Here is a 16025-nt window from a genome sequence, read left to right as displayed (position 1 = left end):
CTTTTTTACCCAAAACCACTCAAAAGTAAGGTATGATGTCCCATGATCATGGACACGTGAGTGGCTGTTTCCTACCAACAGGGAAGTTTCCCTATTGCCATAGTCACCCCCCTGGGGCGAGTCATGCTGACATATTAACTGTTCTAGTGGAAGGTATTTCACTAGCACGGATGTCCCAGTACTGTCCTTTCTGGAACAAAAAGATCCAGTTCAGAAACATATGTTATCTTTAGTATTCATGTCTCTTTTGTCTTTTTACATTTGGAACAGTCTTTTCTTGGCTTTAAAAATCTCAACGCTTTTGGGGCGCCTAGGTGGCTCAGTGGGTTGGGGCCTCTGCCTTCGGCTCGGGTCATGATCCCAGGGTCCTGGGATCGAGCCCCACATCGGGCTCTCTGCTCGGCGGGGAGCCTGCTTCCTCCTCTCTCTCTCTGCCTCTGCCTACTTGTGATCTCTGTCAAATAAATAAATAAAATCTTTAAAAAAAAAAATCTCAACGCTTTTGAAAATTATAGATTATTTTATAGATTGTCCCTCTTTGGGTTCATCTCAAAGATCGCCCCTCTTTGTGTTCTTATGATGAGGTTTAGGTTATGTATTCTGGTGGGCATCTCACAGAGGTGATGCTCTATTCTCATTGTGTCCTCTTATCCGTGATTCTGATTTGTCTCACGTGTGGGGTCCCTCAGACTGCTTCTGAGACACACTGGAAGGACTCGCGAGACTCTGCATGTATGGTCAGGCCCACAGCCAAGACTTGTTACAGGGAAAGATGGCAAAGCATCTCCGCAGAGCGGAAAGCCAGGGGAGTTTCCAAGAGATCAGTGCCATGGAGTCCCGCAAGACACACTGACCTCCTTCAGTGCTGAATAGGACATGGGGGAGGTGTCATCTCCCCCAGAGGCTCATTACAGACCCAGTGTCCAAGGTTTTAAACTGAGGGCCGGGCATGTAGGTACCCCTCTGTCTAGCAATGTTCCAGAATTCCAGACTCTCAGAAGGAAAGGAGGTGTTGAGTGTAAACCATATTGTTTGTCCAGACAATTTAGGCCTGTTGAGACACTCCCATCATTTAGGGAATGGTGGGAACACTCCTCAAATCCAAATTCTCATATGTTAACCAAGGACCGTCCTTGCCAGCAGGCCTTTCCAGAAAGATAGTCTGAGGCCTGCGAGGTTAACGTTTTCCTGCCCATCCAGTTACTGGTGCTGTTCTCTTTGAGCACTTGACTGTGGTGATGTCTCCCAGAGGTCTTCACTGTTAAGCAATGGTTTTATCCATTTATATAATTCATAAGTATTTTGTGTGGAGGTATTTTGAGGTTGTAAATATACCCATTCCTCATCAGACTTCTAATTTTTTTCATTTTCTAAATCTCAGCATGGACTCAAGGATTTTTTTTTTAATTCAGTGGGTTATGCTCCATTACCATTTGGCCAGTGGGGGCCCCTTCAAGCTGTCACTTGTGTCTTTTTGGCATGTCCCATATTCTTGAGTGACCCTTCACTTCGCAGCATAACAAGATGTTCCATGCTCATCTTGTACTCTCCTTGCCCCGACTCTGATATCAGCCATTTATCCCAGGAGGCCTGCTTTCTTACAGGAGGACGATGATGTTTAGGAAACAGGACTTTGGTATATAGGTATGCTCACTGATACCAGGATGTCTGTGTTCCTGAGCCCCCAAGTGAAGAGAGCTGGATGGTGTGTGTGCATATGTATGTACTCCACACATGCTTACGTCTACCTGTCTGTATTATCATGGATCTGTCTATATTGAGAAACCATGAAGTCACAATTATATCCACAGTTTCAGCCGACACCATAGAGTTCATTCTAGTTTTGTCCTTTTTAATATTCATAATTTCCTTCTGACAGTACAAATTGGTTCCCATTATCCTTCTATATACTTACTTGGTTAGTGACCCTGTCCATAACTGATCTTATCTCCTCAACCGCCATGCGTGCACACAACTCCTTGTTGCACAGACATGCTCTCTGCTCTGCTCAATCTTCTCTCCCCTGTCTGCCCAGATGTCTACCCTAAAGGGCCCTACTTAGCTAAATGGTTACACTGAAACGTTCATGAAAGGAAGAAGAACTCAGATTTTTAAATGACTGTACTTTTGTCTGTATTTTGGATACATGTATCTCTTAGGAAGGGAGATGTTTTAGGTGATGGGCCCAAGTAATCAAAACAGAGTACTCATTGTCCCCTTCTATTAGTGAAGATGATTAGAGTACCTCCCCTAAGTTTGGTTATGTCATGGGGGTTGATAAATTAGATTAACTCTGAAAATGTTGTAGAAAGTGCTTAAGACTGTTGGTTAAGGAAGATAGAGTTGAGGACTAAATGTAGCTAAGAGGAGTGCAATGACAAACTTTTTTGGCTCCATGGAGGTAAGTGCATCTGTGAGCATAAGCTGATCTTCATCCAGAATGACAAATAGCCAGACATGAGTAATTAGAAATTGTCCAGCAACTCCAGCTGTTTGTTTTGAAGACATCCATGTGATTTTAATATAGTATTTAATAGTAGGTCTTTTATTAAAATGCATGGGAAATATATATACCCTGTCAAGGAATTAGAAAACACAGATTAAGTATAAATCAGTTAAGAATCATTATTTATAAAAGCACTGTTAACATTTTTTGTGTGTATCCTAGATTTTTAAAGAGTGTATGTGTGTACACATGTAATTCTTGAAATGGAATTGAATTCTATGTACAGTTTTTATAATTTTTTTCCCTTAATAAATTACAGACGTGTCAGTGAAAGTATACTTTTACATCATTCCTCAGAGGTGCAGCATAGTACTTTTTAAATGGGCATGCCATAATCTACTGAGTTTCTAAATCTAATAGTTTAGATTGTTCCCTTTTTTCACTACTATAAGGCTTTGACAAACATATTTTGTATGTATACCTCTACGCAGGCACACATTTTCACACAGGTTTTAGGCTGTTTCTATAGAATAAATTGTGTGGGGGTTTATGGAAAGATAGCAGTACAGAAATTATTTTCTACTAGGATCTGGTGTCAGCCCTTCTGATAACTTCCATTGTGATATTGGGCAAGTCATTTAACCTTTTGGGTCTCACTTGATTAGTTGCTATCTAAGATCCCTACCAGCTGTAAAAGTCTGTAGTTTCTAGTCTCAGAATAACAGAATAAGATAGTGGATATACAGATCATCATTCTTATTAAACAAAAATCATTTTGACATTAAAATATTTCATTCTGGGGGTGCCTGGGTGGCTCAGTTGGTTAGGAGTCTGACTCTTGATTTCAGCTCAGGTCTTGATAGCAGGGTTGTGAGACTGAGCCCCCACGTGGAGTCTGCTTGGGATTCCTCTCTCCCTCTCCTATCCCCCTTCCTGCTTGCACACATTCTCTCTTTCAAATAAATAAATAAGTAAACAAAAGGTTTCAGTCTGTTTGAAGGGCGAAAACCACACGATCACCTCAGTGGATAAAGAAAAGGCATTTGACAGAATTCAACACCTGTCTATGATAAAAAACACTCAACAGGCTAGGGATAGAAAGAACATACCTCAGCATAATGAAGGCCCTCTGTGACAAGCCCACAGCTAACATACTCAGCGGTGAAAAACTGAAGAGCTTGTCCTCTTGGATCAGGAATAAGACAAGGATTCCTACTCTTGCCACTTTTCTTCTACATAGCGTTGGAAGTCCTAGAGCAATTAGGCAAGAAAAAGAAAAGGAAGACATCCAGATGGGAAAAGAAGTTAAATTTTCTCCGTTCACAGATATTATGATCTTGTACACAGAAAACCCTAAAGAATAAACAACAACAACAACAAAAAGCCTTGTTAGAACTAGTAAGTTCAGCAGAGGTGCAGATACAAAATCACGTGAAAGTCTGTTGCATTTCTGTACACTAACTTGGTTAGTATACAATCTGAACAATCTGAAAAGAAAATTAACAAAATCCCATTTACAGTAGTATCAAAAAAGAATAAAATAGAAATTGATTTAACGAAGGAGGCCAAAGACTTATGCACTAAAAAACTATAAGATATTGCTAAAAGAAATTAAAGAAGATAACAAATAAATGGAAAGATACTCTGTGTTTGTGAATTGCAAGACTTAATGTTAAAATGGTCATACTACCCAAAGCAGTCTGCAGATTCAGTTTAATGCCTACCAAAGTCTCAATTGAGTTTTCTGATGACATAGGAAAAAAAAAACATCCAAAATTCATATGGGAAATCTTAAAGGACTCTTAAAGCCAAAACAATCTCAAAAAGCTGGAGACCTTCTACTTTTTAACTTCAAAACATATTATAGAGCTACAGTAATCGAAGCAGTGTGGTAGTAGCAATATAGACAGACATGTAGGCCAGTGGTATAGAATAGAGAGCCCAGCAGTAAATCCTCATTTATATAGTCAGATGATCTCCAAGAGTGCCAGTGCTACAAATAGATAAAGTACAGCCTCTTCAACACATATTTTGGGAACACTGGATATCCATATGCAAAAGAATGAAGTTGGACCCTTATACTATATACAGAACTTAATTCAAAATGGATTAAAGACCTAAACGTAAGGCCACAACCATAAAACTCCTTAAAAAAGAAACACATGAGAAAATCTTCATGACATTGAATTTGGTAATCGTTTCTTAAATAGGACACCGAAAGCATAAGCAACAAAGGCAAAAATAGGCGGGACCGTAAAAAACTCAAAAACTTCTGCATAACAAAAGAAACAATAAATGGAGTGAAACATGCATGAATGGGAGAAAATACTTGAAAACCACTATGTGATAAGAGGTTAATATCTAGAACACATGAAGATCTCCTATAGCTCAACAACATAAACCAATGACCCAATTTAAAAATGGACAAGGAGGGGCGCCTGGGTGGCTCAGTGGGTTAAGCCTCTGCCTTCGGCTCAAGTCATGATCCCAGAGTCCTGGGATCGAGCCCCGCATCTGGCTCTCTGCTCAGCAGGGAGCCTGCTGCCCCACCCCTTTCTTCCTGCCTCTCTGCCTACTTGTGATTTCTTTCAAATAAATAAACAAAATCTTAAAAAAAAAAATGGACAAGGAACTTGAATATTCTCCAAAGAAGATAAACAAATGGCCAACAAACATATGAAGAGACACTTAACGTCACAGATCATCAGGGAACTGCAAATCAGAATCACAGTGAGGTATCCCCTCACACTCGTTAGGATGGTCACATTGGAAAAAGAAAATAAGTGTTGGTAACGGGGAGAAATTGGAACCTTGTACACTGTTGGTAGGAAGTAAAGTGGTGCAGCTGCTTTGGAAAACAGTATGGAGGTTCCTCAGAATACTAAAAACAGAATTACCATATGACCCAGCATTCTTGCTTCTAGATACACACCCAAAAGAATTTGAAAACAGTGTATCGAAGAGATTATATGTACTTCTTTGTTTATTGCTGTAGTGTTCACATTAACAAAGAGGTGGAAACAACTTAAATGTCCATCAACAGATGAATGGATAAAGAACATGTGGGATGGACATATAGTGGATATTATTCTGCCTTAAAGCAGGAGGACATTTGGTTATACCACAACGTGGATCCTGAGTGTATTATGCTAAGTAAAATAAGCTAATCACAAAAGCCAAAAAGACACATTGTAATCACAAAAAGACAATTTCTGGATGACTTCAGTTATATGAGGACTCATTTTTAGCAACAAGTAAAATGTTGGTTGCCAGGGTCTTGGGGGAGGGGCAAAGGAGAGTTGTTCAGTGGGTGTAGAGTTTCAGTGTGCAAGATGAGAAAGTTCTAGAGATCTGTTGCACAACAATGGTGCTAATTAGAAACACTGCTATACTACATATTTAGAAAGGGTTAAGATGGTAAAGTTTATGTGTTTTTTAACCATGGTAGAAAAAAGCATGTGGTATGGCCTTCATTCAGACTATATGTTTTTATATGCAGACAATGTGTTCTTCAAAACCAAAGGTTTCAGTCTTGGAATCCTGAAGAATGATTTTGGGAGATGTTACCATAAAAGAAATATTCCATGATCAAATGAATTCGCTCTATAATAAAATTTCCTCTTCATTATTTATTCATGCTTCATATTACAGACTCTGAGAAGACTCACAGAATAGGAGAAATTTACCTTTTTATCTGGCTTTATGCAGCATTTATCTGCATAGGGACTCCTTTTACATGGCCCACCTGTTGAACTGTATACGGCTGTATACACCGGCTTGGCAGACGTAGGTGAACAGCCAGAAGCTGGTACCCAGTGGGAGGATAAAGCCTCTGGGGAAAAGCAAAGTGCTTTCCCCCCAGGGAACTGGAGGGTGTTTTCCTGTCCTCTGGGCGTGGGGGTGGTGGGGGATGTTTTTGAAGCTGCTCTGCTGTCACTCCTCTCTGCCTTAGAGCAGGGTTCAGTGAGTGGCTGCACAGGGGGCTGAGCCGGCCTACTGGTTCTCTGCTACGCGTCCTTCCTCTCTTCACTTCTCACTTCCAGGCCCGGGGCCGGCCATGTGAGGCATCAGGGAAGACCTGTGCAGTGCCCAGGTCAGCAGCATCGAGGTATCATGGCCTCTGTCTCCCGTCTACTCTGGTCTAGTCATTGAGGTCCTTCCTGTTTCTGAGGGCAAATTCTTCCGTTTTGCTCCATTTTCACAACCAGCTCCGTATCCGATTCTTCCATGTGCAGGTCCTAGTCACGGCTAGTGTCATGTTGGCAGCCTTGTCGTGGCCACATGCCCAGTCACTCCTGGGATGTACCCTGCTGTAACAGGATACCATAGACTGGGTGCGTTATAAGCAGCAGGGGTGTCCTTAAGAGTTCTGGGGGCTAGCAGTCCCAAATCAAGGCGCCAGCATGCCCTGTGCCCGTGAGGGCCCTCTTCCTGCTTCCTCGAAGGTGCCTTCTCACACTGCATCCTCACGTGGTGGAAGGATGCTGGCAGACTGTCTAGGGTCTCTGTTATAAGGATACCAGTTCCATTCCATAGGGCTCCAACCTCATGACCTAAGCATCTCCCGAGGCCCTACCTCCTAGTACCATCACATTAGGATTTGAACATGGGACATTCTTGGGACTTTCGGGGGCTGACTTTCCTCTCAGTGCTGACAACTCAGTCATCTGGTGTCTTCCTCACCTGTAGTCTAGCCTCTGTTCCCCTCACTCCTTAGCCTGCCTACCCCAGGTGGGCCTTCTGGATGGGACAGTATGTGAGAATAATGGTATTTCATGTGTGTACAACTACTAAACTCTTCTGTGTGGTCAGAACTTCTCTGCTGGGGCGCCTGGGTGGCTCAGGCAGTTAAGTGTCTGCCTTTGGCTCAGGTCATGATCCCAGGGTCCTGTGATTGCCCCCCCACTCCCGCTCAGCGGGGAGCCTGCTTTTCCCTCTCTCTTTGCTGCTCCCCTCCCTCTTCTCTCTCTCTCTCTCTCTGCCAAATAAATAAAAATCTTCAAAAAAAAGAAAGACTTCTCTCCCAACAGAATTTTATTAAGTTCTTAGGTGCTTGTGCTAGGATATTAAATTTCTCTCTGGCAGAGTTTGCCTATTAGTGCCCTTTGGCCCACATTCACAGTACAGCCCTCTTTGCTGGGCTCACAGGGCTTATACAGATGGGGAAATGTACTTTAAAAGAGTGGTTTCTGGCTTTTCTTGACCGGGGGGGAGGGGTGAAAAATCAAAACAGCAGACAGCTTTGGAACCTGGTACCTGTGTTCCTGGGGCCGTCTGTTGCCTCAGTGGAGTAGCTGGAATTCCGGTCCAGTAATGGTGGCAAACAGTCCCCATTCTCCAGCGCCCCCACTCCTGGAGGATGCTCTCACTCTGGCTCCTCTCCGGGGGACTCTCATTGGTCTGCTGCTGAAGGAAGCTCCCGAGAGTTTCTTTCCCCCAGTGGCCTTTGACCAGTGGATGGAGATGAGAGTGCGAAAGCCCAGTTACCTTGCTGTCTGTGCAGAGTAGTGAAATTCAGAGCTTCAGAGCTGAAGCTGCCCCCTGTGCGACTTTTCCAGAGACTGAATCCTTAGCTGGCTTCTTCCCTTTCCTTCTTGGCTCCCTCCGGTCAGGGTCTGCTTCTGGCTAATAAAACCCTGAATAGGAAGGATGTGGCTGCTGCCTCTTCTTACAGTGGTTTGATTTGTGACCTGGTGTATAACATGGGCAGTGCATTTTTGCCAAAAAAATAAGTCTGCCCATCCCTGATTTTCTAGAAAAATATTTGGATTAGGTTGGAAGAGGACATGCTTGTTTTTAAAAAATCACATTGCTGATAAGCATACGTTTTTTGCCAAGATGTAAAATTTCTGTAAAATTTAAGTGGGGGCAAGGTTTCTTTTCTTCAGGAGGAGAAGGATGGATCTATTATTTTAAGATGCCCCTTACGTATTTATTATTATTACTTTGCTAATTTAGGAATATAAAGAATCTTTCCATTTTTACAGTTATTGGTCTTTAGAAAGAACCTGAGGAAAAAACATCATTGCATTTAGAACTATTGTATCATCACCGACTAAGGTTTATATGTTGCTGGGTTCAGTTCAATAATGTTCTCTTGATTTTCTTATCTTTGAAATATCATGAGGGGTATCATTAGTCTGTAATTTTCTTAAACCTCTGTCAGGTTTTGGTGTCAGGTTCATGCTGGCCTCAAAAATGAGTTGGTGATATGAACATTGGGGTACAGATGGCCCTTCTTTTCACGACATCTGTATCTTTGGGGTAAATAGCCAGTAGTGCAATTGCAGGGTCATAGGGAAGCTCTATTTTTAATTTCTTTCTTTCTTTCTTTTTTTTTGTGTGTGTGATGGATCTGTTCTTTATTTTATTAAATTTTTTATTTTTTAATTTTTTATAAGCATATAATATATTTTTATCCCCAGGGGTGCAGGTCTGTGAATTGCCAGGTTTACACATTTCACAGCACTCACCATAGCCCATACCCTCCCCAATGCCCATAACTCCACCACACTCACAGTCACCAAACTGTGGAAAGAACCAAGATGCCCTTCAACAGATGAATGGATAAGGAAGATGTGGTCCATATATACTATGGAGTATTATACCTCCATCAGAAAAGATGAATACCCAACTTTTGTAGCAACATGGATGGGACTGGAAGAGATTATGCTGAGTGAAATAAGTCAAGCAGAGAGAGTCAATTATCATATGGTGTCACTTACTTGTGGAGCATGAGGAATAACATGGAGGAGATTGGGAGATGGGGAGGAGAAGTGAGTGGGGGGAAATCGGAGTTGGGGGAGAACATGAGAGACTGTGGACTCTGAGAAACAAACTGAGGGTATTGGAGGGGAGGAGGGTGGGGGGTTGGATGAGTCTGGTGGTGGGTATTATGGAAGGCACATACTGCATGGAGCACTGGGTGTAGTTCATAAGCATTGAATGCTGGAACACTGAAAAGAAATAAAAATGAGTTGGTGCTGGTTCCCTTTTGCATAAAGGGGCTTGTGTAAGGTGGGTGTAGGTACAGGCATATCTTGCTCTATTGTGCTTTACAGATACTGCATTTTTTTTTTAATAAGTTGAAGGTTTATGGCATCCCTGAGATAAGCAAGTCTAGTAATGCCCCTTTTCTGATGGCATTTGCTGACTTGACATCTCTATGTCATATTTTGGTCATTCCCATGGTATTTCTGACTTTTTCATTATTACATTTGTTACAGTGATCTGTGATCAGTGATCTTTGATGTCACTCTTGTAATTGTTGGGGGTACCATAGACCATGCCATATAAGATGATGAGCTTACCTGATACATGTGTGTGTCCTGACTGCTCTGTCCACTGGCCATTCCCCCACCTCTTCTCCTCTCCTCTGGCCCCTCTGTTCCCTGAGACACAACAAAGTTGAAATGAGGCCAGTTAGTAGCCCTAGAGTGGTCTCTAAGTGCTCAAGTGAAAGGAAAAGTCACATGTCTCTCACTTTGAATCAAAAGCTAGAAATGGTTAAGATTAGGGAGGAAGGCATATTGAAAGCCAACGTAGACTAAAAGCTAGGTTTTTTGTGCCAAACATCAGCCAGGTCGGATGTGCAAAGGAAACAGTCTTGAAGGACATTAAAGGTGCTACTCCTGTGAGCATATGAATGATAAGAAAGTAAAAACAGTTCTGTTGCTGATACGGAGAAAGTTCGAGTGGTCTGGAGAGAAGAGCAAACCAGCCCCAGCATTCCCTTAAGCCAAAGCCTGACCCCGAGCAAGGCCCTAGGTCTCTGTGATTCTGGGAGGGCCGAGAGAGGTGAGGAAGCTGCAGAGGAAAGTCTGAAGCTGCAGAGGCTAGTCCATGAGGTTGAAGGAAAGAACCAGCTCCGTAACAGAAAGTACAACATGAAGCAGCAAGGGCTGGGGGAGAAGCTGCGGCGAGTTCTTCAGAAGGTCCAGCTACCACAGCAATGAAAGCGGCTGCACACCACAGCAGGTTTCCAGTGTAGACAAAGACAGCCTTCTACTGGAAGAAAATGCCGTTGAGGACTTTCAGAGCTAGAGAGGAGAAGTCAGTGCTGGCTCCACAGCTTCAGAGGACAGGCTGACTCTCACGTTAGGAGCTAATGCATCTGGTGACTTCACCTGAAGCCAGGGCTCACTGACCATTCAGAAAATCCTAGGGCCCTTCAGAATTACTCTAAACCTACTCTGCCTGTGCTGTAGAAATGGAACAATGAAGCCTGGGTGACAGCACATCTGTTTATAACATTATTAAATATTTGAAGCCCACTGTTTAAGACCTGCTGCTCAGAAAAAAAATTCTTTCAAATACTGCTGCTCACTCACTGATACTGCGCCTGGTCTCCCAAGAGCTCTGATGGAGATGTGCAATGAGATGAGTGTTTTCATGGCTGTTGACAGGACATCTGTTGCATAGCCCACGGATCAAGGAGTCATCTTGACTTTCCAGTCTTATTCTTTAAGAAATACATTTCATAAGGCTCTAGCTGTCTAGAAAGTGATTCCTCTGATGGATCCGGGCAAAGTCCATTGAATCCTTTCTGGAATGGGATACTATTAAGAACAATCTGAAGAGGTCAAAATATCCACATTTGTTTGGAGTTTGGAAGAAGTTAGTTCCCATCGTCCCTGAGGACTTGGAGGGGTTCAGGGTGTCCACGGAGACAGTCACCACAGAGGTGGTGGAGACAGCAAGAGAACTGGAGTTAGAAGTGGGGCGGGAAGATGGGACCGCACTATTGCTGTCTCATGATCAGACTTGAGCGGATGAGGAGCTGCTTCTCGTGGATGAGCCAAGAAAGTGGATTCTTGAGATGGAATCTGCTCCCGATGGAGATGCCGTGAAGACTGTTGCAGTGACCACAAAGGATTTAGAATCTTACATCAACTTAGCTGAGAAAGCAGCAGCAGGGTTTAAGAGGACTGACTCTAATTCTGAAAGAAATTCTGTGGGTGAAACACTCAAACAGCGTCCCATGCTACAAAGAAATCCTCCATGAAAGGAAGAGCCAGTCGATGTGGCAGACTTTCTTGTCTTCTTTTAAGAAATTGCCACAGCCCCCACCAGCCTGCAGTGGCACTGCCTTCATCAGTCAGCCACCATCAGCAGGGAGCCAGGACCCTCGTCCCCAGCAGAGAGATTATGACTTGTTAAAGTTTTAGATGATGGTTTGCCTTTTTTAGCAATTTAATTAACGTATCTGCATTGTTTTTCTAGATATAATGCTGTTGTGCATTTAATAGATAACAGTATAGTGTAAATCTAACTTTAGTATGCACTGGGAAACCAAAAATTTCATTTCACTGGCTGTATTGCGATATTTACTTAACTGTGGTGGTCTGAAACTGAACTCACAGTATCTCTGTGACACGCCTGTCTCCTGGATTTTTCCAGTTTTTCACAATATAAGATAACTCTAGAAATTTTTTTTTGAGAAGTCTTGTATTTGAGATGATATAATTCCCTTCTAGAAGTGGGATTACTGAGGCAAAGACCATAAAGACTCTTACACTGCTGGATTTCTTTCCAGGAATGATTATCTGTTTATGTTTATTCTTACTCATCTTTTTCAGAGGTCAGGGTAGAATAGTAAATGTTTCTGGAATAATAAGCTGCCCACATTTAAGATTTGTAGGATGCAGATTTACTATAATGCTACAAAATGATTTTTGTTTTCATTTCATTAGAGACACTGGCTTAGTAAATTTTATTTTTTAATTATGAAAAGCGTTTTGCTTCATTGAACACATAGAAAATTCGGTTCCGCTACATTTGTCAAGTATCTGTCATGTGCCAGGCGTGTTGTTCGATAGAGAAATAAAATGGGGGGGGGGGGTTTCTACCTGTCAAGATTTCAGATCCTAGAAGAAGAGAAAGACCCACAGTCATCTAAATATTTTATGGTGTAATAAACCGTACACACCCACAGTGACTCCGCAAAGTGCCGATGGGGGATTGAAGGGAGGAGGTACTGCTGCCAGCGGTTACAATGTGAGTTGAGCCTTCAGAAGAATAAACTTCCGTTAGATGAAGTAGAGGTGCAGAGGTCGTGCCAGGGAGAAATGGCACTGAAGGGCATACTAAAGATTGTCTAGAATGTGGAAGATGGCCAGTTGTTTTACAGTTAAAAACTTATCTCCTAAGTTTGCAGGTCATTTAACTCCCATTCTAGAATACATGTAGTCCTCATTCTTCATCCGGAGCTATCTACCTCTGGCAAACACCTTTCACAGAATGGTCTTTAGTAATGCTTTTCTCACTGCGCCTGTCCTCCACCCGTTAGTGAGTTATACAGACCGATGGAGCAAGCCCCTCTCGGTCCCCACGCACATCCAGAGGAGTCAGCAGCTGTGAGGAACTGCTTTTCCTCCACCCATCGTATCGGTTCCTGTGCAGTTAGCCCGATCCTGGGGGCCTGTATTTCAGAATACAGATTTCTGAACAAAAGACTGAGGCCAGTCCATCTGTTTTGAAGCTGTATGGAGTCCAAAGTCCTATTACGTCGTTTGGTGATGGTGGGGTGGGGTGGGATCGTTGCAAGACATTCAGAATGTTGCTTCGCTGATGTAAAAACGGGTAGGAATACGCAAAAGTGGCCAGTGCTAGGCTACTCACACTTTCCGTGACCTGTTAATGGAATCAGAAAGTTTGAGCGTTCTTTTAAAGACATGGTCCGAATGCCTTTCCTGAAATTTTGTTTCCGTGTTTATTTGAATAGGATGAAAGTTAAAAAACTGCCCATGATTCTGGCTCTGCACCTGAAGAGGTTTAAATACATGGATCAGCTGCATCGATACACAAAATTGTCTTACCGGGTAGTGTTTCCTTTAGAACTTCGTCTGTTTAACACCTCTGGTGATGCGACCAATCCTGACAGAATGTACGACCTTGTCGCCGTGGTGGTTCACTGTGGAAGGTAACCGCAGCCGTGGGCCGCGCGGGCCAGGGTCTCTCTCTGTGGGGCAGGCGTGCAGGATGTTCTGTGCCTGCCCTTTGTGTCTGGCGTGGCTTCGTACGGTACCCCCTGAATGTCCACGTTCTCTTATGCAAAATGCAGTCCTATTAACAGCCTGCCGCGGTGTTATGGTTAAAGGGGGTATGCAAATCACTTAGCTGCTGCTACTGTATTCTTAACGACACCCTTATAGTACCTTTTCACATCCTAACTTAACTGTGCCATAGCCTCTTCAAATTCGGGGACAGTTCTTAAGTTTCCCTCTGCTTAAATGATGCTGGGATTCCTGGAACTGCTCTGCTCACAAAACCGTGAGCTCTGAGATTCCTGGTCACAGCTGGGCTCCCTCCCCGACTCCTTATTCTTCTCTCACTGCAATTCCCCCTGCCTTCTTCCCCTCCTGGCCTCCTCAGACCTCTCTGAAAGCCGTCCTGGGTGCCCTTCTCATCCAGCCCTGCTCCATTTGGTGCCACGCCTCTGTGTTCACCCAGCTGCTGGATGCGTCCTGCCCGCAGTAACTCCCTGCTCCGTACTGGCGTGTGTTTGGGCCGTCTCCATTAGCAGAACAGGCATTTCTTAAAACAGGAAGTGATCTGCCCATTAACAAAAGATTAAAAACATTTTCAAATCTTATTTTCTACTTACCAGATTTACTCGTAGTTACGTTTCATATGAGAGTGTAAAGGGTTTACTTTGCCCGCATCCTTGCCGCGGATGATGCTCATTGCTAGCAAGCCTGTGCTGTCCAGCTCCTGTGGTCCTGCTCCTGCGTGTCTGGCATCTAGTAGATTTCCGACAGGTGCTTGCGGACTTGGTGCGTGTGATCCTTTCAGCCCGTCTCAGGGCCCAGCTCCACTGTAACCAACTTCCTCAGCCCACCTCCTCCCAGCTGCCCCCTCTCCTGGGTGAAGCCTGTAGGTTGCGCTACCCCTGCAACTCCGCTTTTATATCGTATGGGGCCCCGTAAGGTGTTCTTGGAGGGTTCTCTCCTGTACTCACGTTGTCCTCAGGCCAGGAGGCTGTAGGTGCCTTTCTGACCCCCACAGCAAGCAGCAGTTACTAGCACACATGATGCATTCATACCATACTGCACGGAGCATGTCTTATGTTCAGGATGCACGTCCCCAAGCCACAGCTCGTAGGGCGAAGTTTATCAGCCTTTCTTCTCTTACTAGTTTCTGTAGTGAACATTTGTCTTTTGTCCTTCAGACTGCCTCTCTGCCAGAGGAAAAGGCTGCTACCCTTTTCAGTCTCACACCCAAGGGTCTTCAGCCCACCCGCCTCCTTTCCTCTCTGGCTCTGTTCCTCAGCCTTTCTGATATTTTTCTTTATGTTCACCACCTTAAAATTTAAAAAAAAAAAAATTCTTACCCTCTCACTATAAAACACAAGACTCTAGATGAATCCTATAGGAATGGGGAAGTATTTTTTTTTTTTTTTAAGTTTTTTCTAGTATTAAAAGCCTTTAAAAAAAAAAGGTTCTGAGGTATTTTCTTCTGTGGAGAAAGAGCAGTACTCTTGTTTTTGTCGTTTGTCACCTGAGGTACTCGTCTCACCTAATAATCAGAGGAGCCAAGGCAGGGACACATGGGAGGGTTCTTATTCTATTATCTGATGTTGCTGATCACCATAAACAGCACTTTGTGTTGAAAATTATCTCAAATTCTATAATATAATAATTGTAATAGAATTATAACTTAAAGAATTATATAGAAGCTTTTATAATGAGTTAAACTTAATCTGCAAGAGGTTAAAATCCTTGCCATGTCCTTTATAAAGCAAAGGATTTTTTTGAAAAAAACAAAAACAAAAACCTACCTGCATTTTAATGCATTTTCTAGATTTCTTAATTCCAGATTTGTTTAAAATGAGCTGCAGAGGCAATTCCAAGAATTATAATGACTAAGATCCAGGTACTTAAAAATAGCACTAATAATACTAGCAAAATGTCATTTGTTTTTAAAGAAGTTTCTGATGGTCAAGCTTGATTTCAGAACTATAGATGTGATACGTGTTTTTTTAGGCATCACATGGTATTTTTCCTCAAGAGAAAAACTATGGCCAAGGGAATAAAACTTAGAAAAAATTCTACATATGTTCTGTAGTTTAACTCAGGGGGCTCTGACCCTCGATCCTCTCTCTCCCAAATGCTAAAACATATATTTAAATTTTTCAGAGAAGCAAATTTGAAAATTATTTTAAACATTATAATTAAAAAATTATTACAAAGACAACAAAAATTTTAATAGTATAGCTTTATGTAAATAGAATGCTGGTTATAGCTCTCAAAGTAGAGTACTAATGATTTGATTATAAAATTGAATGCCAATTCACATCATTGTAGCTTGATATTTTGGGGAGGAATAGATAAGGAGTATTTTCATCGGTTTTAGTTATTCTCCTTTATAGAACATGACGTCAAGAGCATAGAAGAGTGGTATTAATAAACATTGTATATAATTAACTTCTCTTTCTCTTTGTTTTAGTGGTCCCAATCGAGGACATTATATTGCAATAGTTAAGAGTCATGATTTTTGGTTATTGTTTGATGACGACATTGTAGAAGTAAGTAGTTCTTGAATTTCTTATTTTTCTTCAAAGTTGTGTGTGTATTTTACT

The 16025-nt window shown here is 42.5% G+C and overlaps 1 protein-coding gene across 3 annotated transcripts in view; it reads left to right on the top strand.

Annotated features, from left to right (window-relative positions):
- The window catches only part of USP12 (ubiquitin specific peptidase 12), a 102332-nt gene that overhangs the window by 81819 nt on the left and 4488 nt on the right, over positions 1 to 16025 (top strand). For all 3 annotated transcript variants that reach the window (XM_047722989.1, XM_047722992.1, XM_047722991.1), the window contains 2 exons: positions 13170 to 13367; positions 15893 to 15971. In XM_047722989.1, the coding sequence (XP_047578945.1) occupies positions 13170 to 13367; positions 15893 to 15971 (277 nt within the window). The remainder of the gene's footprint in view (positions 1 to 13169; positions 13368 to 15892; positions 15972 to 16025) is intronic.

The sequence above is a fragment of the Lutra lutra genome, chromosome 3 (genome assembly GCF_902655055.1).
Source record: "Lutra lutra chromosome 3, mLutLut1.2, whole genome shotgun sequence".
Taxonomy (NCBI): domain Eukaryota; kingdom Metazoa; phylum Chordata; class Mammalia; order Carnivora; family Mustelidae; genus Lutra; species Lutra lutra.
Note: the sequence above shows the minus strand (reverse complement) of the source record. Positions and strands in the feature narration are given on the sequence as shown.